The 26997-nt window shown below is 46.7% G+C and overlaps 1 protein-coding gene across 6 annotated transcripts in view; it reads left to right on the plus strand.

The window, feature by feature from the left end:
• The first annotated feature begins 9980 nt into the window (after positions 1-9980).
• The window catches only part of CUNH20orf96 (chromosome unknown C20orf96 homolog), a 29766-nt gene continuing 12749 nt past the window's right edge, over positions 9981-26997 (plus strand). For 2 of the 6 annotated variants that reach the window (XM_033186006.1, XM_033186004.1), the window contains exons 1-10: positions 10002-10160; positions 10442-10490; positions 11078-11195; positions 17473-17591; positions 22063-22221; positions 22794-22893; positions 23839-23996; positions 24077-24178; positions 24347-24433; positions 25175-25255. In XM_033186006.1, coding sequence (XP_033041897.1) covers positions 10141-10160; positions 10442-10490; positions 11078-11195; positions 17473-17591; positions 22063-22221; positions 22794-22893; positions 23839-23996; positions 24077-24178; positions 24347-24433; positions 25175-25231 — 969 coding nt within the window. In that variant the 5' untranslated portion in view covers positions 10002-10140 and the 3' untranslated portion in view covers positions 25232-25255. Of the gene's footprint in view, positions 10161-10441; positions 10491-11077; positions 11196-17472; positions 17592-22062; positions 22222-22793; positions 22894-23838; positions 23997-24076; positions 24179-24346; positions 24434-25136; positions 25256-25947; positions 26069-26997 lie in introns of those variants that run through there. The other 4 variants (XM_033186002.1, XM_033186005.1, XM_033186001.1 and 1 more) reach the window with 4 other exon arrangements.

The following is a 26997-nucleotide window of genomic DNA, read 5'->3' on the forward strand; positions in this document are numbered from 1 at the left end:
TCCAGTGGTTTTTGGAATCTCTTTACTTTTCTGTATTGCCAGTCATATTGTCTGTGAATAATGAAGGTTTTGTCTCTTTTTTCAGATCTTACACTTTTTCTTGTCTTACTGCACTAGTCAGGAACTTTCATATAATCAATGTATTTTGAGCATTTTTGTTTTGTGTTGGACTTTAAAGGCATCTGTTTGTGTTTTGAAAATATTTGACTTGTGGATTATGTTCTGGTTCCATGTCCAATTTTACTAACCATATCTTCTTCTATTGTAAGATTTCATTGTTATGTGTAGGGCCATCCTTTTGGTCAGTTTCATTTTTTCCAGGTCAAATTTTGCAGAGATTATTAAATCACGAGCTACAGGGGCCATGCAGGTACCCTGCAAGGAAAGCAGTCCGGGTGGGCACTGAGGCCATATGAAGAGAGCAGCCTTTATTCATTTCTGGCAGATTATTGTCACAGAGGGACACAGGCCCAGTGTTGCCAGATGTCTGCTTTTCTAAGAGAGATCGGAAATCCAGTGTTTGGTTGCCTGGAACAAGGCGTGAGCTTAGCAGCTTGAACACGTGAGGGTCTAGAGTCTGTCTTGTGAGGCCTCTTCATGTTCTTATGTCTTTAGTGCGCTGGCTTCCACCTGTGTTCCTTTTTAGTATTTCTATCTCCTTTTCTTCCTTCGAACCTGACATCCATTCTTTAAGCAAATCCTGATGGCAATTCTTCCAAAATATATCCCCAATCTGACCACTCTCACTTGTTCTCCAAGTCACTATGATGTAAACTGCTTAGAATATGCCTGGCTCAGTCATTCTAGTTAAAAAAAAAAACAAAACATGACAGATAAATGTGTTCAGAATAGACCTGACCAACTAGTTTGCCATCTTTGGCTTAAGCACAATTATCCTCACTTTACAAAGGAGGTAACTGAGGCTCAGAGAGGTGAAGGGATTTGTCTTAGGAGCATCTGTGAGGTCTTTGATAACTGGGGCATGTCTTGCTGTCTGTCTTCACAGACAATTGCTGTGAAGACAACACAACTGACCTGGTGAGGTGGCTCATGCCTGTAAGCCCAGCACTTTGGGATGCCAAGACTGGAGGATGGCTTAAACCCAGGAGTTCTTGACCACCCTGGGCAACATAGTGAGACCTCATCTCTACAGAAAATTTCTAAAATTTGCCAGGTATGGTGGTATGCACCTATAGTCCCTGCTACTCTGGAGGCTGAGATGGGAGGATCACTTAAGCCTAGGAGGTTGAGGCTGCAGTGAGCTGTGATCCCACCATTGTATTCCAGCCTGGGTAACAGAGTGAGACCCTGTAAAAAAAAAAAAAAAAAAAAAAGAAAGAAAAGAAAAAAGAAAAGACAACACAATTGCCCAGTGCTCTGTAAGCACTTAGTAAATGGCAGCTGATTTTTGATTTTTGAATTGTTAAGAAACTGGGCTCAGCATGGTGGCTCACACCTGTTATCTTAGCATTTTGGGAGGCTGAGGCGGGCAGATCAGTTGAGTCCAGGAGTTTGTAGACCAGCCTGGGCAACATGGAGAAACCCCATCTGTACCAAAAATAATGAAAAACATTAGCCAGCTGTGATGGGGCACCACCTCTAGTCCCAACTACTAGGGAGGCTGAGGTGGGAGGATTGCTTGAGCCCAGGAGGTTGAGGCCGCAGTGAGTGCAGTGAACTGTGATCACTCCATGCTACCCTGGGCAACAGATTGAGAGAAACTCTGTCTTAAAAATGAAAAGAAACTCGCCAATGCTAGTTGGGAATAGCTAAATAACAGAAAATTCTAGAATAATGGTAACATATGCAAATGAAGTTTTTTTTTTCTCTCATAGAATAAGTCTGGAGGTAGGCAGCTCAGAGCTGGTATCGTGGCTGCATAGTGTCAGGGATCCAAGCTCCTTCTGTCTTTATGTTCTGCCATATATGACCTACATTTCTGACAATATTTAATGGCCCAAATGGCTGCTGAGTTCCAACTATGAGATTCCATTCCAGCAGCAGAAAGGAACAAGTGGAAGAGAATGGCATGTGTCCTCCACTTCCTGTATAAGGACATTTGCGGATGTTGCACTTCTGCCTATATTCCATTGACAAGAACTTGATCAAGCCTATCTGCATCTCAGTCCAAGTTCTTAATGATGAATTTTTGGATTTGCATTATTTTTGAAGTGACCTTTAGAGAGTCAGGAGATGGAGGCATGGGTTGAGATGGACCTTGAAAGAAGAAGTAGGTTTTGGAAAGCAATACAGAAACACACCTATGAGGTTAGAATTATTGCTTCTATTCACAGATGACGGAACTAGGCTGAGAGAGGTAGAGTGAGTTGCCCAATGTCACAATGTCACAAAGCTAGTAGTGGCTTAGTGAACCACATCAAGAGGACTCCAAGGATTATATGCTTAGCCACTTACACAGTTCTGCCTTGTATCTATAAAATGGAGATAATGCCTACATTAAGGTTACTATTTATTGATAACTTGCATTTGTAGTTGTATTAGCACAGAAGCTAGGATCCTTTGCTTTTAAGGGCATGACCAAGAACTTGCACATGCTTCTTGTACTCACATCACATTTGTTAAAACCTAATCATGCAGCCACCTTAGTTGCAAGGGAGGCCGGAAAATTAGGTTTTTATTTTATTTTATTTTATCTTATTTTATTTTTTGAGAAGGAGTCTCTCTCTGTCACCCAGGTTGGAATGCAGTGGCATGATTTCGGCTCACTGCAACCTCCACCTCCCGAGTTCAAGTGATTCTCCTACCTTAGTCTCCCGAGTAGCTGGGATTACAGATGCCCACTGCCCCCAGCTAATGTTTGTGTTTTTAGTAGAGACGGGCTTTTGTCATGTTGGCCAGGCTGGTCTCGAACTCCTGACCTCAGGTGATCTGCCTGCCTCGACCTCTCAAAGTGCTGGGATTACAGGCATGAACCAAGAAATGAGGTCTTTAGATGGGCAGCCCATGTGCCCAATAAAAATTCTAATACTACAGAAGTGTAGAGTGGATGTGGGAGGGTATTAGCAATCTCTGCTACGATACTGTTAGTTAAGATAGATTTATTTATTTATTTATTTATTTATTTATTTATTTATTTATTTATTTATTTATTTATTTATTTATTTCAGGGTCTCACTCTGTCACCCAGGCTGGAGTGCGGTGGTGTGATCATGGCTCACTGAAGCCTCAACCTCCTGGGCTCAAGTGATCCTCCTGCCTCAGCCTCCTGAGTAGCTTGGACTATAGGCTTGTGTCACAATGGCCAGCTAATTTTTTAATTTTTTATAGAGAAGGGGTCTCTTTATGTTGCCCAGGCTGGTCTTAAACTCCTGGCCTCAAGAAAATCCTTCTGCCTTGGCCTCCCAAAGTTCTCAGATTACAGATATGAGCCACCATACCCGGCCTAGTTAATCTTTAAAACAAACCAGTAAAATAAGCATTATTGTTCCTATTTTACTGATGAGTAAATTGAGGTTCGGAGAGGTGGAGCAATTTAAGGGTAATCCTGACTCATGTTTGACCCACAGTATTCTGTTCCTTTTGATTGGAATTGTGTTTTGTGAGTGTTGCTGCTTCTCATTGATTTCCTTCTCACTCAGTAGTATGCCATTAGCAAGTGTCTCCACTCCCTGGACTGCGAATCTGCCTCTGGATGCCTACTGTCTGGCATTGTGATCATGTCAGAGGGAGGAGATACTGGCCTTTCCAAGGCCAGGATGCAGTGGGGCCACATGTGTGTGTTGCTCCTTGGCTACTTGCAGTAGCTGTTAGAAAGCAAGTCCACAAACTGCAATCTCTTCACCAAAGGGAAGTAAAGCCAGCTGACCCAGGAGACAGAAGGAGGCTGAGGCCAAGGGAAGAAAGAGGCACTCGACTGTCAGCGTCTGGCCTGGATCAACATCATCCCAACCACCTGGGAATGAGAAGCTGGTGGAGTCCGTGAAGGAGATGTCATCAGAAGTCCAGTATTACATCCATGTGGATAAACTCCTTGACATTTTTTCTGAGACCCTTCTTGGCATTGGACATGGCAGGTGCATGTGCATGGGGAAGGAGATGGAGCACAGTTGCAAGGACATCTCCTGTGATAGCAGCAGCTTCTACCTGACTCTGCAGACTCTGCCAGCAAAGGAACACCTTGTTAACTGTGGCTTGATGTCCAAGCTGATTGGTTTCCAAGGTGCTCAGCAGCAGATACCAAGTCTAGTTCATCAGCATGCAAGCAAATCCTGCCAGGCTGTGCACATTTATTCTGGCTCTTCAGGACCACTTGACCAAGTTTGTCTTTTTTTTTTTTTTTTGAGATGGAGTCTAGCTCTGTCGCCCAGGCTGGAGTGCAGTGGCGCGATCTCGGCTCACTGCAAGCTCCACCTTCCAGGTTCACGCCATTCTCCTGCCTCAGCCTCCTGAGTCCCTGGGACTACAGGTGCCCACCACCATGCCCGGCTAATTTTTTGTAATTTTAGTAGAGACAGGGTTTCACCATGTTAGCCAGGATGGTCTCGATCTCCTGACCTCATGATCCACCCGCCTCGGCATCCCAAAGTGCTGGGATTACAGGCGTGAACCACCATCCCCGGCCGACCAAGTTTGTCTTATATCCTCTGACCTCTAGGTGCCTCCAGGAGGACATCCTGTAGGACATCTTCACTCTTCAGGGCCCCCAGTTTCTTGCAGACACCACTGAGGGTATTTCTTCATCCAGATTGTCGGGGAGCTAACTCAGCTGAAGATGGTTCATGAACAGGGACAGAGCTCTGTGGTGGTAGTCAATGGAATCATGCAGACTGTATTAGTTTCCTAGGGCTGCTATAACAACAAACTGTAAACCAGGGGTCCCCAACCCCTGGGTCTACCCATTAGGAACCAGGCCACACAGCAGGAGGTGAGTGGCAGGCAAGCGAGCATTACCACCTGAGCTCTTCCTCCTGTCAGATCAGCAGTGGCATTAGATTCTCATAGAAGTGGAAGCCCCATTGTGAACTGCACATGCGAGGGATCTAGGTTGCATGCTCCTAATGAGAATTTAATATTGATGATCTAAGGTGGAACAGTTTCATCCCGAAACCACCCCCGAGCCCCGTCCATGGAAAAATCATCTTCTGTGAAACCGGTCCCTGGTGCCAAAAAGGTTGGGGACCCCTGCTATAAACTGAGTGGTTTAAAGCAACAGGAATTTATTATCTCACAGTTCTAGAGGCTGAAAGTCTGAAATCTAGGTGTAAGCAGGGCCATGTTATCTCTGAAGGCTCTAGGGGAAAATCTGTTCCATGCCTTTCCCTTAGCTTCTGGTGTTGCCAGCATTCCTTGACTTGTGGATGCATCACTCTAATCTCTGCCCGTGTCATCAGAAGGCATTCTCACTGTGTCTGCCTCTGTGTGTCTTCTCATAATGGCACCAGTCTTTTAAGGGCCCACTCCAGTACGACCTCATCTTAACTAATTACATCTGCAACAATTCTATTTCCAAATAAGGTTCTGGGAATGGTATGTATTTTTTGGAAATACTATTCAACTCAGTACACACACTACATGCTGACTACCTGGATACAGACCAATGACACACATCATCGGCTTCAGGATCTGTAGTTCATTCAGATGATGAAAAACTCGTCTTACCACAGGGTTATCTGCCACAGCCCCCACGAAGCCATGTTTAACAGCAAAGTCAAGGTTGGCCTGGCCACCTCCAAGTTATGGGATGAAATTGTGCTCACAATCAGGACTGAATAGGATTGCAAGAGGGCACAAGGACAGCTGAAGAGCAGCATCCATGCACAGCAGGAAGACAACAGTGTGCTGGGGCCTAGCAGTGAATTCAGTGGGGGGGGGGGGGGGGGTCTTAGGGTGAAAGAGCAGGCAGCTCTGGAGTGCTGTGCAGATGATAAGAAGGAATGTCTAGGATCTTGTTATGTTGAGTGTAGCAGGTGTCTCCACAAGAACCATGGCATCTTACCCAGTGACGAGGGTAGGGATTGTGGGTTTAGGATGGTGTGCACATTTGCCACAAAGTCAGCACATCCAATGACATGGATGGAAACCTGAGATTGCCTGCTCAGCCTAGTCCACCTCTCAGCAAGATGTTGATGGAATGAGAGCCCAGGTTGCTGTTGCTGAGCCTGGAGCCAAGCAGGCCTGAGAGGCCCTCTATCACATTTATCACCTCACATATGCAGGAAGGAAAGGCCAGTTCGTCTTGCCCATCTATGCTGGGGGCAGGAAGTTCCATCAGGTGTTCATGAACACAGAAATGCCACCTGAACAGGTGTAAGTGCAAATGGACCCCATCTTATTCAGTTCCAATTCCAACAGTTTTGTTACAAGTGATTGTCGGTGGCCCCTCAAGTGTGTTTTGGCTTTGATTAAAGTGGCAGCATTTTTGCAAATACTTTTGTGTATTTATTTTAAAATTTGAAGTGGGGCCAGATGGGGTGGCTCATGCCTGTAATCCTAGCACTTTGGGAGGCTGAGGCGGGCGGGTCACCTGAAGTCGGGAGTTCGAGACCAGCCTGACCAACATAGAGAAACCCCGTCTCTACTAAAAATACAAAATTTGCCGGGCATGGTGGCGCATGCCTGTAGTCCCAGCTACTCGGGAGGCTGAGGCAGGAGAATCGCTTGAGCCGGGGAGGCAGAGGTTGTGATGAGCCAAGATCACGCCATTGCACTCCAGTCTGGGCAACAAGAGCAAAACTCTGTCTCAAAAAAAAAAAAAAAAAAAAAAAATTGAAGTGGGAGGCAGTAATATTACTGGTTAAGCACCTGAGATGTGGGACACAGGCAGCTCTCAGTGGGTGTCCATGCTGGGGTCAGCACGTCTGATGAGGAAGGCTGTGTGACAGTGAACAAGCTCTTATTTGTGTTAATCAAGGTACAGGTTAAGATACTATGACAAAGGGACTCTCAAATACAGGGTCTCAGACAAGGTGGAGGTTTATTTCTCTTTGATGAAGCAGCTCAGAATTTGGCAGGCAGTAAGGACAGTTAGGTGACTGTCTCCTGCAAGGTTGTCAGGGACCCAGGTTCCTTCTATCTTGTTGTTCCTCTAGATGCAGATTTCAGTAAAATGCTTTTGGTCTGCAAGTACCAGAAAACTCAACTCAAATTTGCTCACCCAGTAATGTGATTTCTTATTTAATCTCAAGTAATTTCTAGATAGGTGACAGGTTAATTTAATTAATTAATTTCTTTTAGAGACAGAATCTTACTCTGTTGCCCAGACTGGCATGCAGTGGCACAATCATAGGTCACTGCAGTCTCAAATTCATGGGCTCAAGCAATCCTCCCACCACAGCCTCCCAAGTAGCTGAGACTACAGGTGCACATCATCACATCTGGCTAATTAAAACAAAAAAATTTTTTTTTTTTTTTCTGAGATGTGGTCTCATTATGTTGTCCAGACTGATCTCAAATGCCTAGCCTCAAGCAATCCTCCTGCTTCAGCTTCCCAAGTAGCTGGGATTATAGGCAGATACTATTGTGCCAAGCTAGGGTTGGTTAATTTAATGGCTCGACAGTGCTATCAAGGAAGAAGGTTTTTACATTTTCCTCTCTACCATTCACAGTATATCCTCTTTGGCCAACTCCCCTCACAGTTCCACAATTCCAGGAATCCCACACAGATATGACAATGTCTACCAGCAGACGAAGGAATGTTTTTCTGCAATGCCTTTTTTAAAAAGTGTGATGAAAACCTTTCCCAAAAGCCTCTGAGTAGATTTCTCATTCTGTCTCCTTGGCCAGACTTTCATCATGTGTCTATGACTCCATCTCTAACTGGAAAGGGAAATTGGCCCACCAAGCCCAGCCTCAACAGTCATGACTATGGAAGCTGGGACTAGGACTAGGGTTGGGCCTGGTGCCTGCCTCCCTTAAGGCAAGTGCATACATGGACAAGATCAGGATCCAATAGCTGTGATGACAGGGAGGAATGGCTGTTGAGTAAGTCACTACCTGGATCTGTCATGTATTCCTATCTTTTACTTTTTTTTTTTTTCTTTTTTTTGAGATGGAGTTTCGTTATTGTTGTCCAGGCTGGAGTGCCGTGGCACGATCTTGGCTCACTGCAACATCAGCCTCCCTGTTTCAAGTGATTCTCCTGCCTCAGCCTCCCAAGTAGCTGGGATTACAGGCACCTGCCACCACTCCTGGCTAATCCTATTTTGTATTTTTAGTAGAGATGGGGTTTCATCATGTTGGCCAGTATGGTCTCGAACTTCTGACCTCAGGTGATCCATCCGCCTCGGCCTCCCAAAGTGCTGGGATTACAGGTGTGAGCCACCGCGCCCAGCCTTTATCTTTTACTTTTTAATGGTTTCCTGGTATAGAGTTTCCCAGCAAGAATGCTGTCATATGGTGTGCTCTGCAAATGAGGGTACCCAACATAGTGTTTCCCTTAGCTCTAGGGTCAGCCAGGAGGGGCCTGAATAGCCAGAGTACCCGGGCTAATTGCTTTTTATCCTAGAGGCTGCTTCTATTTACCACAGTGCACTTAAACACATTCTCCTGTGATTTTTAAGAGGCAGAAAAGGTTGGGAGCTCTGACATGGTATTCTGTAGTAATGTTCCCCTATTGAAGTTTAAGTGATTTAAAATTATTGTTCCCTCCCAATTATCTTTTAAACTGGAATTCACTTTTAAATCCCTGCTCTATCTAGCAAATCTGGTGTGTAGGGCAAAGGTGGCAGCTAGTACTTTAGTTGGGGTACAAAAGGAAAGAGGTGTGTGTGTGTGTGTGTGTGTGTGTGTGGTCCTATTCCAGATATATGTTGAAGTTATTGCAACAGGATCTGCTGATGGACGTGGGATGAGAGATGAGTTAAGGATGATTCCAAGAAGAGAGTTGCCCTATTTTGAGTTTGGGAAAAATGTTTCTGGAAAAATATTGCACATTATTATATGACTGGAATTCAGGGGGAGGCTGGAGACGAGTCTGAGAGGCATCTGGGTACAGATGGTATTCAAAACTATGAGACTGGAAGAGAGGGGGCTGGGACTGAGTCCTGGGATACTACAATAATAAAGGGAGAAGAGGAGGAATCAGCAAAGGAGACTGAAAAGGAGGCAGGAAACAACTGAAGAGTGGTTTCCTGGATACTAAGAAAGTGTTTCAGGGGAGGGAGTGATCTGTTGTGTCAAATGCTGCAGACAGGCCAAATAAGGGGAGGACCTAGAAGTGACCATAGGGTTTAGCAAAGTAGAGGTCACCAATGATGTTGATGAGGGCAGTTTCAGTGGAGAGTGAAAGCCTGATTGAGTGGAGGGAAAACAATGGGAAACAGAATAGGCAAACCTAGGAGTTTTGCTTTAAAATGAAGCAGACATGGGAGCTGACTGGAGGGGAAGTGGTTTGTTTGTTTATTTAGAGACAGGGTCTTGCTCTGTCAACCAGGCTGGAATGCAGTGGCTGGATCATGGCTCACTGCAGCCTGGACCTTTCCGGCTCAAGCGATCTTCCCACCTCTGGCCTCCCACCCAAAGTGCTCTCACGCTTATATGCATGACCCACCGTGTCCGGCTGTGGTCAAGCTTTTTAAATAGAAGAAATTTAAAAATACGTTGGTATACTGATGATAAAAAGGAGAGGGAAAAGAGGAGGAAAAAACGGGGAGAACTGCTCGGCCAATATCCTTGAGAAAATGTGAGAGGATAGGATTCGGTGCACAAATGTAGGAATTGGTCTTAGTAGGCAGTTTATATGTAGTTACAGGAGGGAGGCAAGTAGGCGAGTAAATGGTGCTGTGAACTAGTGGGTTTACTGATTCCCAAAATTTCCTTAGTAAAATTGGAAGCAAACTCATTAGTCAAGAGTGAAGATGGCGAAGGAAGAGATGGAAGTTTGATGAGAGTGGAGAAATATGATATAATATTTTAGGATTATGGGCAGAGCAAACTGAAGGGAATTTGAAAATTGAAAAGAGGGCCGAACTAGATTTTGCCTTGAGAGGTTAGTCCCTCTAGGCGCTCGGTAGCCGGCGTCACGTTTCCTTGGAGACCGAGACGCTGGCGAAAGCAACGGGTGTCCGGACCTTTGAGTGGCCTGGGTTACTGCGTGATGTACACTGAGACAAGGAAGTTGGAAAAGCCGAGTAGTTATTCTAGCAGATCAGTGTCTCACAGACTCGTAGCTTCTCTTCCCCAATGGCGCATGTCTTACAAAAGTAGGTTAAAAAAAAAAAAAAAAAAATGGAAGCAAGGCGGAATGCGCATGAGTACTTCACACCCCGCCGCTGTCCCGCCCTCGCCTAGAGGTCGGCCCTCGATCTTCTGATCCCGCCCTCTCCCCGCCCACATCTCCTTGGCCCCGCCCCACTCCCGCGGCGCTATTCTACCCGGTGAACTGCAGTTTCTGGTTTAAGACTCCAATCCTGTTTCGAGTTGCTGCTTGCTGCCCCTTGGGTTGGGGATAATGGAAGTTCTTTCCCTTCCCAACTCTTTCCAGACTCAACCACTCTGGGACTCACTCCACAGTCCACGAGTTCCAGGTTCCGGTGAGTCTTGAGGGACTAGGGCTGGGGTGGGAGGCTCGCTGGCCCTGCAGTCCACCTGCCCTCCACTCTCACGGTCGTGACTGCTTCATGGATAGAGACTGGAGACCCGAATTCCAGTCCCAGCCGGGTCACACACTTTGCTGTGGGAGCCAGAGCAAGCCTCAGAACCTCGTTTTTCTCCTCTCACTGTCTTATCAGAATGTAAGGGTGTATTATGCTGCTCTCTTATTCATCTGATTGCTACTCTGGTTTCCTGAGGGTGGATGTTGCGTCTTTTCCATGCCTTCTGTTTCTCACAGTTCTTAGCACCTCACAGCCTGGATGTGCTTAGTAAATTCTGGCTGGCTGATAAAAAAAAAAAAAGTGATAGCTAACATTTATGGAGCACTTACCACATGCTTCATAAATATCTCTCGGAATTCTTGTGCCAACTGGCAGAAGTAGGTTTTATTATTAGATCCACTTTACAGATGAGAAAATCGAGGCTCAGGGAGGTCAAGTCACTTGCTTGAGGTTACAGATATCTGAAAAGGGTGCAGCTGGGATATGAACTCATGGTGCTATGTGACTGCTTGTTTATTTTGTAGGATTATGTTCCATGGCAGCAGTCCAAGCAGGAAACCAAGCCATCTACTCTGCCTCCAGTCCAGCAAGCCAACAGCCTTCATACAAGCAAAATGAAGACTTTGACTAGGGTCCAACCAGGTGGGTGGAGGCACCTGGGAGCTGGTGTGGAGGTTGGAGACAGGATAGAGTGGCTGCTCTTGGCTCTTGGTGACGTCACTTATATTATGGTAGGCTAACTGATATAATAAACAATGCCCAAATTGCAAGTATTGATATAGAAGTTTATATCTCATTTATGTCACAGTACATTTGTGGATCTGAGGAAGGAGGGATTCTGTTCCACATGGTCATTCAGGGATCCAGGTTCCTTTGACCTTGTGGATCTGATATTTTGTAAGGTCTCGAAGTCTTCTGCTGGATACTTTTGCATTCAGCTGGCATAGAGGGAAGAGAAGAACAAGAACATGGACAATTATGTGGGCATTTTTTTGGGGAGGGTCCAGATTTGAAGTGACAAATGTTACTCCTACTCATGTTTCAGGGGCCATAATTTAGCCACATGACCTCTGCTAACCACAAGGGAAGGTGGGAAATGTAGTCCTTCTGTTTTTCCAGGAAGAAAAGAAAACAAGATTTGGTGAACTCATAGAATAATCTCTGCCACATCATTATCATGCTTTACAGGGGAGTTCTGAGGCCTTGGGTCAGGCTCAGGCAGACATGGGGTCAGATTTTGACTCTGCCATTTACTCACTTGGAAAAATCATTCATCTCTCTGAGCCTTGGTTTTCTCATTTGTGAAATGGGGATGCTAATACTCCATAGGATTGTTGTAAGAATTAATAGCATATATTTTGTAATATTTCTTTGGTATCCTGAAATGAACTTCATAGACAATATAGCATACTTATGTATACACCTATGTATAAAATCACTCATACCACCTCATTGCCTCCAAGTAAGTAATGTTAGATCAGCTCCCCTGTGGGCAACGCTGAAACACAAAAAGGAGATGAGGGAGTAGAATGCCAAGTTGCCCTGCATCTCACCACCTTATTTTACCTCACTGATGCTGGGTAGGGATAAGGCTCAGGCTCCCACCAGGCTCTACTGACATAGGTAGGCTGGGGGAGTTGAGTGAAGTCCAGAGGTGACGAGTCCCACCTCATGACACTTCATGAAATCTTGTCACTGTCGGACTCTGTTGACACTACCCTAGAGAGAGTCAGAGCACTACCTTCTTCTGCCAGGTAGGGATTAGAAGATGACCTCCCCACTCATTCCTGCCGGCACTATCCCAGTTTTGGAATCAGCACCACCAAGCAGGGAATGAAGGATCAGCTCCCTGCTGGACACTGCCAGCACTTCCCAGTGAGGAAACGGGAATAAATCCGTACAAATATTCCCAATGGGTTTTTCAGAAAGTGGAAAAACAATTCAATGGAGGAAGAAAGCCTTTTCTATGGGTGGCGCTGGAGCAATCGGACATCCATAGGCAAAAAAAAAAAAAAAAAAAAATTTAGGTTTAACAACAAATATAAAAATTAGCTCAAAGATAAAATACAATAGAAATTAATGTAAAATGTGAAACTGAAAAACTTTTAGAAAAAAACAGGATAGAAAAATCTTTGGGGCCTAGGGCCAAGTGAAGAGTTCTTAGATATCACACCAAAAGCTTGACCCATAAAAGAAAAATAGATGAATTGGACTGCATCAAAATTAAAAATTTTGTTCTGTGAAAGAACTTTTTTTTTTTTTTTTTGAGAAAGAGTCTCGCTTTGTTGCCCAGGCTGGAGTGCAGCTCACTGCAAACTCTGCCTCCCGGGTTCAAGTGATTCTTTTGCCTCAGCCTCCGGAGTAGCTGGACTGCAGGCGTGTTCCACCATGCCCGGCTAATTTTTGTATTTTTAGTAGAGACAGGCTGGTCTCGAACTCATGACCTCAAGTAATCTGCCCGCCTCAGCCTCCCAAAGTGCTGAGATTATAGCCGAGAGCCACCGCACCTGGCTTATGAAAGACCTTTTTAAGAGGATGAAAAGACAAGAGATAATATTTGGAGAAAATATTTGCAAACCATGTATCTGACAAAGGACTACTGTGTAGAATATCTCAGTAACTCTAAAAACCCAACAATGAAACAGACAATTCAGTTAGGCAATAGGAAAAAGACATGAAGAGACATTTCACCAGAGCAGATATACAGATGTCAAATAAGCACATTAAAAAGATGTTCAACGTCATTAGCCACTGGGGTAATGCAAATTAAGCCACAGTGAGATATCACTGCATACCTGTCAAAATGGCTAAAATAAAAAAATAGTGATAGCACCAAATGCTAGCAAAGAGGAGAAATCAGATTGTGCGCAATTGCTGGTGGGAAGGTAAAATGATGCAGCCTCTCTGGAAACTAGTGTGGCAGTCTCTAACAACATTAAACATGCACTTCCTAGTAATCTGACCCAGCAGTTTTACTCTTGGGCATTTATTCCAGAGAAATGAAAACTTACATTCACACAAAAGCCAGTATGTGAATGTTCATAGCAGCCCTGTTCATAATACCTCAAAACTGGAAACAACCTTGAAGTCCCTCAATGGGTGAATGTTTAAACAAGCTATGATGCATCCATACCATGGAAAACTATATAGCAATAAACAGGAAAGAACTACTGATATATTCAACAACTTGGATGAATCTCCAGAGAATTATGCCAAGTAAAAAAAGTCAATCCTGGCCGGGCGCGGTGGCTCAAGCCTGTAATCCCAGCACTTTGGGAGGCCGAGACGGGCGGATCACGAGGTCAGGAGGTCGAGACCATCCTGGCTAACACGGTGAAACCCCGTCTCTAATAAAAAATACAAAAAACTAGCTGGGCGAGGTGGCGGGCGCCTGTAGTCCCAGCTACTCGGGAGGCTGAGGCAGGAGAATGGCGGGAACCCAGGAGGCGGAGCTTGCAGTGAGCTGGGATCCGGCCATTGCACTCCAGCCTGGGCAGCAGAGCAAAACTCTGTCTCAAAAAAAAAAAAAAAAAAAAAAGTCAATCCCAACAGTTACATACTGGATGATTCCATTTATATAACCTTCTGGGAATCACAAAATTATAGAAATGGAGAACAGATTAGTGATTGCAGGGGTTAGGGCAGAGTTGTGAGGAGGGTGGTAAGGGGAGGGAAGTGGGTGTGGTTGTAAAAGGCAACAGGCAGGATCCTTGTGGTTATGGAAAAGTTCTAAATCTTGCCCATCTTAATGTCAATATCCTGGTTGTGATATTGTACTGTACTTTTGCAGGATGTTGACATTGGGAAAAACTGGGTAAAGGGTACATAGACTCCCTCTGTTTCCTTTCCTTTCCTTTTTCCTTTCCTTTTCCTTTTCCTTTTCCTTTCCCTTTCCTTCCCCTCCCCTCCCCTCCCCTCCCCTCTCCTTTCCTTTCCTTTTTTTCAGACAGAGTCTCTCTGTCTCTCACACCCAGCCTGGAGTGCAGTGGTGTGATCTCAGCTCACTGCAACCTCCAACTCCCAGGTTCAAGCGATTCCCCTGCCTCAGCCTCCCAAGTAGCTGGGATTACAGGCGTGTGCAACCACACCTGGCTATTTTTTGTATTTTTAGTAGAGATGGGGTTTCCCCATGTTGGTCAGGCTGGTCTTGAACTCGTAACCTGAGGTGATCCACCTGTCTCAGCCTCCCAAAGTGCTGGGATTACAGGTATGAGCCACCACAGCCAGCCCCTCTGTATTCTTTCTCTTTCTTTCTTTCTTTCTTTCTTTCTTTCTTTCTTTCTTTCTTTCTTTCTTTCTTTCTTTCTTTCTTTCTCTCTCTCTCTCTCTTTTCTTTCTTTCTTTCTTTCTTTCTTTCTTTCTTTCTTTCTTCTTTTTTTGGAGGCGGAGTCTCGCTCTGTCCCCCACGCTGGAGTGCAGTGGCACGATCTTGGCTCACTGCAAGCTCCACCTCCCGGGTTCACGCCATTCTCCTGCCTCAGCCTCCTGAGTAGCTGGGACTACAGGCGCCCCCCCCCCCCCATGCCCAGCTAGTTTTTTTGTATTTTTAGTAGAGACAGGGTTTCACCGTGTTAGCCAGGCTGGTCTCAATCTCCTGACCTTGTGATCCGCCCGCCTTGGCCTCCCAAAGTGTTGGGATTACAGGCGTGAGCCACTGCACCCGGCCCCCTCTGTATTATTTCTTAAAACTGCTTGTGAATCTGAGCTATCTTGAAATAAAAGGTTGAATTTTAAAAAAAGATAAATCAGGGCTACTACCAATAATGAAAATAAATACTCATTATTAAAACTGCAAATCTTCCTTAAGCATTTAAATTCAACTTAAGAATCTTACAATTTTTATAAATACTTGTAAGGGGGTTTTGGAACTTGGTTAATTAAATTCTCCTAAACCTTTTAAGCCACATCTTAAAATTTAACGTATTCATTTTCATTTTCAAATAGTTCACTTGTCTGATTAACAAAAACCCATTGGGTATTTACATAATTCTTGTATATCTAATACTTAAACTTCTAAATATGAGTAATCTGACCAGGCGCGGTGGCTCACACCTGTAATCCCAGCACTTTGGGAGTCTGAGGCAGCTGAATCACCTGAGGTCAGGAGTTCAAGACCAGCCTGGCCAACATGACGAAACCCCGTCTCTACTAAAAATAAAAAAATTAGCCGGGTGTGGTGGGCGCCTGTTATCCCACTATTCGGGAGACTGAGACAGGAGAATTGCTTGAACCTGGGAGGCAGAAGTTGCAGTGAGCCAAGATCTCGCCATTGAACTCCAGCCTGGGCAACAGAGCCAGACTACTCCTCCTCCTCCTCCTCCTCAAAAAAAAAAAAAAAAAAAAAAAAAAAAAAAAATTAATATAGGTAATCTCATGTTCTCTTAAATAATAAAAGTAATTTATACATATTAATAAGAGTGTCTTAAACCTTTCAACTTAAATCTAGATCAAAATCCCACTTACACTTTTAAAATTAGAATCACAAGATTAACCTATTAATCATTCTCTCTTATACAATACAACTAAAAACCAGATATATACAGGTAATTTATAAATTAAACACAAAATTAATTTACTTAATCATCTCTATAGTTAATGCCACCATTTCTCAAGATGAAGGACATTGATCTATTAAAGAGATTAATAACTTTCCCAGATGAGCTGGGTTGTACCTGAAGCAGGGATTTTGGTGGGGACTGAGAGTAGAGCTGGATCCATCTGGGTGATTTGTCTCATGTCATTGCATGACAGGTGGAGAGAAAACAGGGATTCTAAGAATATGCCCCCCAGATGCCTATACTCCCTATCTGGCAGAACCACAGCTCTTAGAGTGTTTCAGAGACAGCCAGTTGGAGTTTTGCATAGCCGCTGTGCCTTTGTCTGGTGTTGAGGTCCCACTTCTCAGGTCACCAGAAGTAAGAGTAACAACTGGTAACGCGTATCCAGCACTGAATATACATCAGGCACTATTCCAAACACCTTTAAGGTATAGTAACTTCTTCGTTCATCTTCACGAAGACCCTATGAGGTAGGCATGATGATTATGGAGGGACACAGAGGTCATTTGACTTGTTCAAGGTCACACAGCTAGTAGAAGGCAGAGCCTGGATTTTTTAAAAAATTATTTTTTATGATTATATATATATATTTTTAAGATGGAGTCTCTGTCTGTCGCCCAGGCTGGAGTGCGATCTCGCACCACTGCAACCTCTATCTCCTGAGTTCAAACGATTCTCTTGCCTCAGCTTCCCAAGTAGCTGGGATTACAGGCGCCCACCATCATGTCCATCTAATTTGTTGTATGTTTAGTAGAGACAGGGTTTCACCATGTTGGCTGGGCTCGTCTTGAACTCTTGACCACAGGTGATCCTCCCGCCTTGGCCTCCCAAAGTGTTGAGATTACAGGCGTGAGCCACCATGCCTGACCAAGAGCCTGGATTTAAACTTAGACTGTCTGGCTCATTAGTTCTTGTTCTTAACCCCTACCCCATCAGGCCTTCTGTCAGCCACGTTGGTGGGACAGCAGGGATTTGGATTCAGGCCTGCTAGACTCTGGTCATTCTGCCGTCCTGTGCTGCAGCAGCTACTGGAAAGACACAAGGAGTGGGAGTTCCCGACTCTCTTTCTGACTGGACAGTTGGGAGCAGGGTTCCTGGCTGCCCCGCCCTCCCCTCTGCCCATGCTCATAGTTACTTCTTTCACCTGGGCTTGTCCCTCCCTTATATGAAGGCCCAGAGTAGGTCCTGGGAGCTTAATGAAGGGTATGAATTTCACTCTCAGTCTAGTGTCACATTATAAGGCAGCCAGAGGGTGGAGCTGGGGCCTGGCCCGCCTCTCATTAAAGGTGCACTCCCGGGAACCTGGCCTCAGGCCAGCCTGTACCCTTACTCTCTCCCTGTCCTTTCCTGTCTACCCCTAGTGTTCCACTCCAAGCCCACTACAGTGATGACAAGCCACCAGCCGAAGAATCCACGAGAACTACATAGAAGGCGGAAGTTGAACCCTGGGAAGATGCAGGCCAAAATCCGGTTAATGAAGGTATGAGGCACATCTTCCCTGGACACTGGGCTCAGGGCGGGGATGGGGATGATGGCTCTAGCAAACATGTGCTGAGAACTTTGTGGGTGCCAGACTTGACTCATTGCTTCCTCACAGGAACCGTGCGAGCACCTTGTCCTCATTCCTATTTTACAAACAGGGAAACTGAGATGCAGGGAGATACATGACGTGCACCAGGTCACACAGTCAGGAAATGGCCGGATCGGGGTCAAAGCCAGTTATACAAAGCATTTGCTGTTCTGTTTAAGACTCAAGAAATTACCAGAATTGCTTGTTATTTTGTTGCATTAGGAACACGATCTAGTGGCTTCTTTATCTTAAAATTTCCAGTAACTTGGCCGGGTGTGGTGGCTCATGCCTGTAATCCCAGCACTTTGCGAGGTCTCTGTGGGTGGATCATTTGAGGTCAGAGTTCGAGACCATCCTGGCCAACATGGTGAAACCCCATTTCTACTCAAACTACAAAAATTAGCTGGGTATGGTGGCACACACCTGTAGTTTCAGCTACTCGGGAGGCTGAGGCAGGAGACTCGCTTGAACCTGGGAGGCAGAGGTTGCAATGAGCTGAGATGCACTCCTCACTCCAACCTGGAGGACAGAGTGAGACTCCATCTCAAAAAAACCAAACAAAATAAAACAAAAATTCCAGTAAATTAAACTTTCATATAGTGTACTTTGAAGCAAGCCTTAGAAACTGACAATTAAAATTTTCACATCAATCGATGCAATTATAAGTAATTAATTTCCTTACTATAGGTTGTTTTATGGCTTCTGTAATTATCTGAACAATGTTTCAAAGTATTTGAAATGCCTAAAGGAAGACGAGTCCTTAGCATACATAGCAGAAAGTAAAATACTAAGTATTATAAAGACTACAAAATACTATATAATAATTCTTCAAGAAAGTTTTTAATAGCTCAATGAACAATGACTACTATATAAAGAACAAGGGAGAATACAATTTGCTTTGAAACGTTTTTTTTCCCCTTTAACCTTTTATCTTGCAAAATGGTTTAGAGGTGGCCCAGTATTCTTAAAGGAGGAACTCATATTTCTGTTATTTTTATTTTTATTTTTTTTGAGACAGAGTTTCACTCTGTCGCCCAGGCTGGAGTGCAGTGGCAAGATCTCAGGTCACTGCAACCTCCACCTCCCAGGTTTGAGCAAGTCTCCTGCCTCAGCCTCCTGAGTTGCTGGGATTACAGGCACCCACCACCACGCCCAGCTAATTTTTTGTATTGTTAGTAGAGACGGGGTTTCACCATGTTGGCCAGGCTGGTCTCTAACTCCTGACCTCAGGTGATCTGCCCGCCTTGGCCTCCCAAAGTGCTGAGATTACAGGTGTGAGCCACTGTGCCCGGCCATTTCTGTTATTTTTATCCTAACTTTAGAGGGGTTTATGTGTTTTTGATTGATATAGAAGCTGAACCTGGACAATTTGGCTCTAAAACTTGTGCTCCTAACCAGTCCAGTTCTTAATACTGTCTCTTACCATCTTTCATTCATTTAGTGAATCAACAAATATCGATTGAGCACCTACCATGTGCCAGGTTCTGTTCTGAGTGGGAGGATTCACCAGTGATGTGGCCTCTGATATTAGGGAATTTACATTCTATTGGATGGGGGAGACTGACAATCAACAAGAGAAAGATATTTGAAGTGATGATAAGAGCCAAAGAGAAGTCTAAGGATAAGGTTGGGGGCTAGAGGCACGGAGGAGAGTGTGGCAGTAATTGTTTTAGGTAGGGTGCTAATGAGAAGCTGCTAAGGTGGGTGACATTTGAACTGAAACCCTAGTGCTGCTGTTTCAGTGGGCCCAGGACTTGGAGAATAACGTTTTTCACAAGATACTTCTGGGTATTTTGGTCTGGTGATGTGGAGACAAGATAGTGGAGTGGCTAGGAGCCCGGACTTCAAGGATGACAGCTCTGCTATGTGTGACCTTGGATAAGTCACTGAATTTAATCCTTAGTATCCACATTGATTGATTGAGACGGCCTCTCTGTGTCATCCAGGCTGGAAGGCAGTGGCATGATCATGGCTCACTGCAGCCTGGACTTTCCAAGCCCAAGTGATCCTCCCACCTCAGCCTCTCAGAGTAGGTGGGACTATAGGCATGCACTACCATGCCCAGCTAATTTTTGTAGAGATGGGATCTCCCTTTGTTGCCCAGGCTCTAACTCCTGGGCTCAAGTAGTCCTTTCACCTTGCTCTTCCAAAGTGCTGGGATTACAGGCGTGAACCACTGTGCCTGACTGCTGTCTGCTTTTATAAAGCTGGCCTAATAATAGTGCCTATCTCTTAGGGTTGCTGTGAGGGTGATGTGCTGATGTGCTGCAGTGCATATGAAGTGCTTAGCACAGTATCAGCCGCATAGTAAGCGCTCAATATATCGGCATGATTACTGTTATATGAGAAATAAAGGAGCTGAGGGGTAGGAAGGGGTAGTTTTTAGTAAAGGATAGAGAAATGAGGAAGAACAGGAACAAATAAAAGAGCAAATATTTATGGCAGGGGTAGAGGTTTAGAGCCAGAAGTATTACCTATTGTTCACTGAGTGCGTATGAGTGCACTTTCACTAAGCAGCTTGATTGTAAATTTCATCTCATTTATTTATTTATTCTTTGTTTTTTTTTAAAGACAGGGTCTTGCTCTGTCACCCAGGCTGAAGTGCAGTGGCACAATCATAGCTCACTGCAGCCGAAAACTCCTGGGCTCAAGAGATCCTCCTGCCTCAGCCTCCCAAGTAGCTAGGACTATAGGTGCACACCACCATGCCCAGCTAAATTTTAATTTTTTAAAATTTTATTTATTTATTTATTTGCTTTTTGAGACAAGCTCTTGCTCTGTTACCCGGACTGGAGTGTGGTGGCACAATCTCAACACTGCAGCCTCGATCTTCTGGACTCAAACATTCCTCCCACCTCAGCCTCCTGAGTAGCTAGGACTGTGGGCATACACCACCACGCCCAGCTAATTTTGTTTATTTTTTGTAGACATGAGGTCTCACTATGTTGCCCAGGCTGGTCTTGAACTCCTGGCCTTGAGTGATCCTCCCACCTGGGCCTCCCAAATTGTTGGAATTACAGGCGTGAGCCACCACACCTGTCCAATCTCATTTATATTTTACGGCGGTTCTCTAAAACAGGTATTAGTTTCCTTATCTTTAGAATGAATATAAGGAGGCTCTGAGACATTAACTAACTTGTCCAGATTCTTTTAGATGGTAAGTGGCTGAGCTGGGATTTGAACCAAGGTGTGTCTAGGTTCAACATCCAAGTCTTAGTCACTACGTGTTTCAGCCATGCCTTGCAGTTTTAAGGCTACCCAGTTCTTGTTTTAGCATAGTGGAAAGACAGACATTGGGACTCAGAAGTCTGGCTTTCCAGTTCCAGCCCTGCCACTTCGTGACTGTGTGACACTGGGCAAGTCATTAAACTCTGTGAACCTCCACTTAATCAACAACATAGAGTTAGTAAACGTAGAGCTGTTGGCAGGTGAACCGATACCATGTGCCACCTGTGGAGCAAGGCACGGCAACTGGCCTGGCATGAAGAGGGCCCTCAACAATTGTTATTGTTACTGTAGATTTTATGCACCTGCTGGGTGTAACCTTAGGGGAGCCACTTAACTCTCAGACCCTCCTTGTTCCATAGGGGGCTGTTATGTGAAATGAGAGTACTCATTAGCTCCACGGTCTGCCAGGAAATGCTGACGTTTATCATCCACTTTGCCTCCTCTGCTTCTCCTCCAGACATGGTGGTTGCTCTGCCACCTTTTTACCTACCTGGGGCGTTTGTTACTATTGTTGGGATGGAATCTTCCTCTGTCACCCAGGCTGGAGTGCAGTGGCACGATCTCGGCTCACTGCAACCCCCGCCTTCCAGGTTCAAGCGATTCTCCTGCCTCAGCACCCCCAGTAGCTGGGATTACAGGCATGCGCCTCCATGCTCGCCTAAGTTTTGTATTGTTAGTAGAGACGGAGTTTCACCATGTTGGTCAGGCTGGTCTCGAACTCCTGACCTCGTGATCGGCCCACCTTGGCCTCCCAAAGTGCTGGAATTACAGATGTGAGGCACCCTGCCCGGCCCTTATTATTATTTATATATTTCATTGATTCTGAGAAGCCATTGATATTAAGGCACATCTTTATTTACCCACTAATATATTTGTTGATTATATGGTGACACACCACCAACTGTAAGATGCACCCGCACCTCAGGGACGTGAAATGATGGGTACACGTGCGTTTCCGAACGGAGGAGAGTCCCGGAGCTCCTGGGCGGCGCAGACAATGGGGAACCGCCGCCCAGCTTGGGCCGCATTTACCAGCAGAAGGCCGCAAGGGGGCGGGAGTCTGGCGGGGTTGGGGCGGCGGTCTGGCGGGCTTTTGGGGGCTCTGGCCGGGCAGGGCGCAGCGCCGCCTCTCTACTCTTCCGTCCGCCCGCAGATGCTGCTCAGGAACGGGAGGACCGCTCTGCGAGAGCTCCAAAGCCATGAGGACTTCCTCACCAAGCTCAACGAGGAGCTGATCGAGACCATCCAGGACATGGAGAACAGCACGACCCTGAACGTGCGGGCCCTGCTGCAGCAGCAGGACATCCTGGCGGTGAGACCCACGCCTCTGCCCTCGGTGCCGGCAGTGCCCGCGGCATCCGCTCGCCCTCCTTCCCTCCCTCCACGTGCTCGCGCGCCCTCTCCTGCCCTTCCTTGCCCATTGCACATACTGCTTCCTCCAACTGGAAGACGCATTTCTTCAACCTTCACTCCCCTCACCTGGGCTTTGCAAGGGGACCAAGATGGGAGTTTCATCCCAACGCGCCAGCACTCACTAGCCAGGAGACTTTGAGTTAACTTTGCCTCCCTGAGCTCTGTGAAATGCGGCACAATAGCACCGGTCCCAGAGGGGATTTACCTGGCACATATTGTACCCATGCAAGAGGTAGCTGCTACCACCACCAGCATTTGCAAACACCTCTACTTATAATAGCAAGCCATCTGTATGTATTTATATAGTCCTTACAACAATCCTAAGGGTGGACTCTGTTATTATCCCGATTAGCCTCTGGTCAGGTTTCTGGGAGTGAGGTTGGGATTCGGGATTCCTCTGAGGAAGTGCTGGGTGGCCGCTTCTGAGAGCCAGCAGAGCCTGCGGGTGAGTTGACCCCACCCCTCCCGCAGACCATCATCGACATCTTGGAGTATTCAAACAAGAAGAGGCTGCAGCAATTGAAGTCTGAGCTTCAGGCGTGGGAAGAAAAGAAGAAATGCAAGATGAGCTGTAAGAATCCCTGGGCGAATTCCTTGACCCTCCCGGTGGCACCTTTGGGGAGGTTAGCAGCACAGCATTCATCTTGTACTTGCCATTCAGAAACCCTCAGCCCCATCGTCTCTCTTCTAGGTAGATGGGAAGGCTAAGATACAGAGCGAATAGCCTACTTACCCAGCCCTTAGGTCTTTCCAGGCCCCATGTCTGGGTCTCGACCAATGTCTGCATTGTTACAGGCACACACCCAGTCATTGCAACTGCCTGGAGGCAGGGAAGCTGTCCTTTTTACAGGTGAGGAAACCGAGACTAAGAGAGGTGAAGTAGCTTGTGGAAGGTTTTATAGCTAGGAGCCAGAATCCAACCCTAGCCTGGCTCCGTTTCCTGCCAAGATCCTTCTGGGAGTCAGTGGCTGGGCTAGAACCTAGGTCTCCTGGCTTCCATCCTGCCTGGCCTGTGGTTCCTTTTCCCTGAGCAGACTACACAGCTGCTGAGCAGAGGGGCAGTGGATCAGGCAACCCCAGACATTGGAGATCTCTCTCTGGAGGAAGACAGGATAGACTCTGCCTTATTCCTGCCATGGGTTGTGTCTTGGGAGCCACTGTCACCCCATCTGCCTGGTCTCACTTCCTTGAGTGTGTCTCTGAGGAGAGTGAAGTCTGGAGAGGGACAGTCTTGGCGAGGGCCACACTGCAAGTCAGTGGCAGAGTGGGGACTAGTCTAGGGATCGTGCACCAATTCCCTTCCTTTTTCCTACCCAGCATTGCCTCTTCTCCTGCAGGGGTGGAAAACCCTCTAGAGCCTTATCTTTTAACCACCTCCCTGCCCTGTGTGAGCTCGCCTCAGGCCAGACCCCAGTTATTGGCCAAGGAGACCTTGCCTCCTGGGCCTCCTGGGGCCCAGGTGCTTGAGGGAAGGTCTTGCCTCCTGTCCCTGCCGACCTCCCTAACCTCTCCCCAGATCTAGAGCAGCAGGCAGAGCAGCTGAATGCCAAGATTGAGAAGACCCAGGAGGAAGTGAACTTCCTGAGCACTTACATGGACCATGAGTATTCCATCAAGTCTGTCCAGATCTCCACCCTTGTGCGCCAGCTGCAGCAGGATAAGGACAGCCAGCAGGTAGGGGACCCCCTGCCCCTCCCCCACCAGACTGTGTGGGAGTCCGGGCTGGTGGCCAACACCCTTCTGCTGGATCCCAGGATGAGCTGGATGACCTCAGTGAGATGCGCAGAAAGGTCCTGGAATCCTTGTCTGACAAGATTCAGAAAAAGAAGAAAAAAATTCTGAGTTCTGTGGTGGCAGTGAGTAGCCAGTTGCTGTGTGGGAGGTGGGGGGAATCCAGGTCCCACTCCCACCCCACCTTCTTCCCCATCCTCTGCCTCCAGGCCCACTGCAGCCCTATTGGTCTCTACCATGTTTTGCTGCCCAGGAAGAGGCACCTGGGGGCCAGACCTCTTCTTCCTCCACAGGAAACCCAGCGTCCCTATGAGGAGGCTCTCCTACAGAAGATGTGGGAAAGCCAGGAATTCCTGAAATGCACGCAAAGGTTCAGAGAAGTGCGTGGGCGAGGAAGGTGGTGGTCCCTGTAGGGGAGCAGTGGGTGGGCAGTCCCCATGGCCTGTGGGAATGGGTCAGGCTTCTCCTGATCTGGCGCTCAGGAGGTCTCTGACTCTGGTGTTGGCCTGCCTCCTTGCCGGTGCCGTTACTGTTACTTGTCTTTCATCCGGGAAGGTGATTGACACCGACCTAGGCCTTACCTCGTTAGCCTGCATCGCTGGCTATGAACCATTTGCAACATCATCAAATCACCTATTCAGCCATTAGCCACCATGCATCTTTACCCCTTGATTCTTGTCACTGCCCACCACCCATTATCAGTGTTAATGAACTTCACCATCACTGCCTTCTTGAATTAATTTTCATTATCTTGCCTCTTCATCGGTTTTTAATGTGCATGCCCTTCGCTATTTCTGCCAGCCTCCATTTATTCCCATGATTGAGCATTCTCCGCCAGTTTGTAACCTGTCTCCATTCTCCATGATCCCTCACCTGTTTCAGCACCACTAAATATTGTCACTCACTTGGAAGCCAGCCCCACCCTGCATGGGGAGGTCCCCTCTCTGGAGTCCAGCAAGTCCCAGTAACAGAGCCCATACCATTTCCCCAGATAGCTTTGCTCCTTGTTCATTTTGACCTTTCTCCCTTTGGTTGGGGGGCATTTGGCTTCTCCCTTCTCCCCTGCTATGCCTTTCCTCTCAGTTTATTGACCAGTTTGAGGAGAACATGCCCGTATTAAGGGCCGAGGTGGAAGAGCTCCAAGCCCAGACCCGGGAACCCCGAGAGGTCGTGTTTGAGGATGTTCTGCTACGGAGACCCAAGTATGTGATCTTTTTGCCACAGCCTCTTAAACCAGCCACACTCTGAGCTCACAGAGGTTCTGTGTTCTTGGGGAAGGCAGCCTGGTGTGGATGGCAGAACCCTGTACAGGGAGGGAGGGGCCTAGGTTTCCACCTTGGATCTGCCACTGACCAGGGGCAGATGTGACCTTCCCATCTCTGCAGAGGCCTCCGATTCCCATCTGTACACAGCAGGCTGGGTTGTGTAATCTCTAAGGGCTCTTGTAGTTCCCAGATTCCATGTGTCAACCAAGTGGGTGCAGCCCTCCACTTCTGGGTTCTTGAGGAAGGCAGAGTTGAGTGGAGTGGTTGGCTTCAGGGAAGAATAGCCTGGAAGACACTCTACAAGGAGAGAAGGATGTCCTCTTCACTTGGCAGGTTTTTGGGCCGCAGAAACCAATTCTTTGCCTACCCTCCCTTGGGGCAAGCCCTCTGCGATTGGGTTGGGGGTCCCCCAGGCTTACCTCTCCGTGATGACACCACAGGACCATGTGTGGCAGAGCCTAGCATTTGCAAATTCTTTAATTTTTCTTCTTCATCTGTATCTGTCTCTCCCTCCTATCCTTTTCCTTCCTTCTACTCTCCTATTGCCATCTCTTCCTTTTCTTCTATTTCTAAAAAAAATACCCCAAAACAAAATGCTATTGGATTTATGAAGTGCCTCTGAATGCCAGGCACCGTGTGAATGAAAACAGTTCTTGGCCCTGCCCTCATGGAGCCAAAGAGGGAACTGGACGTGAGTCGATAATGAGCCACAAGTAACTGTGGAGTTGCAGCGGAGCCTGGAGCTGCGGAATAGAGTACATGCCACTGTGAAAGTGACTCTTAGGGGCCGGGTGCGGTGGCTCACGCCTGTAATCTCAGCACTTTGGGAGGCCGAGGTGGGTGGATCATGAGGTCAGGAGTTCAAGACCAGCCTGGCCAAGTTGGTGAAACACCGACTCTACTAAAAATACAAAAATTAGCCGGGCGTGTTGGCAGGTGCCTGTAGTCCCAGCTGCTTGGGAGGCTGAGGCAGGAGAATTGCTTGAACTTGGAAGGCAGAGGTTGCAGTGAGCCGACATTGTGCCACTGCATTCCAGTCTGAGCGACAGAGCGAGACTCCATCTCAAAAGACAAAAAAGCAACTCAGGACAGTGAGTCTGGGCAGTCAAGAAGGTTTTCCTGAGGATGTGACATTTGAACTGAGGCCTGAAGGATGCATAGAAACTCACTAGGCAAAGGAGACTGATGGGGGAGCTGAAGGAAGAGCAATTCTAGGGAGTGGTGCTAGAGTCTCCAGGGGATGTAGTAAATAGTCATCTGTTGTCTTTACCTGAGCTCTGAACACAGTGAATGAGATTGAAAGGGGTAAGGTGCATGCAGGCCAGGTTATCACCTTTGTTTGGGTGAAGCTGATTTTAGAGACTGTGGCTTATATTTCTAGGCATGTGGGTCTCTGAATAGTGAACCCAGAATTAGGCAAATTGAACTACCCAGTCGTGGTGGAGCTGGACCCACGTGGAGCCAGGCCTTGGGGCAGAGAAGAGTGGAGTCCTTTTGGGTTGCCCGCTGCTGAGAGAGGAAGGGACTGGGCTCCCTGTGTCCCCTTCCTCTCCTCACACTCACCATTCCGGTGGTCATACCCCCTTTCCAAAAGCAGAATATGAAGGGGCAGAGAGAGACCAGGAGCAATACACTCATGGATGCCCTTCCACACGGAAGGGAACACTAGGAGTAAAGAA

This window comes from Trachypithecus francoisi, unplaced genomic scaffold (genome assembly GCF_009764315.1).
Source record: "Trachypithecus francoisi isolate TF-2019V2 unplaced genomic scaffold, Tfra_2.0 Lachesis_group21, whole genome shotgun sequence".
NCBI classification, from domain to species: domain Eukaryota; kingdom Metazoa; phylum Chordata; class Mammalia; order Primates; family Cercopithecidae; genus Trachypithecus; species Trachypithecus francoisi.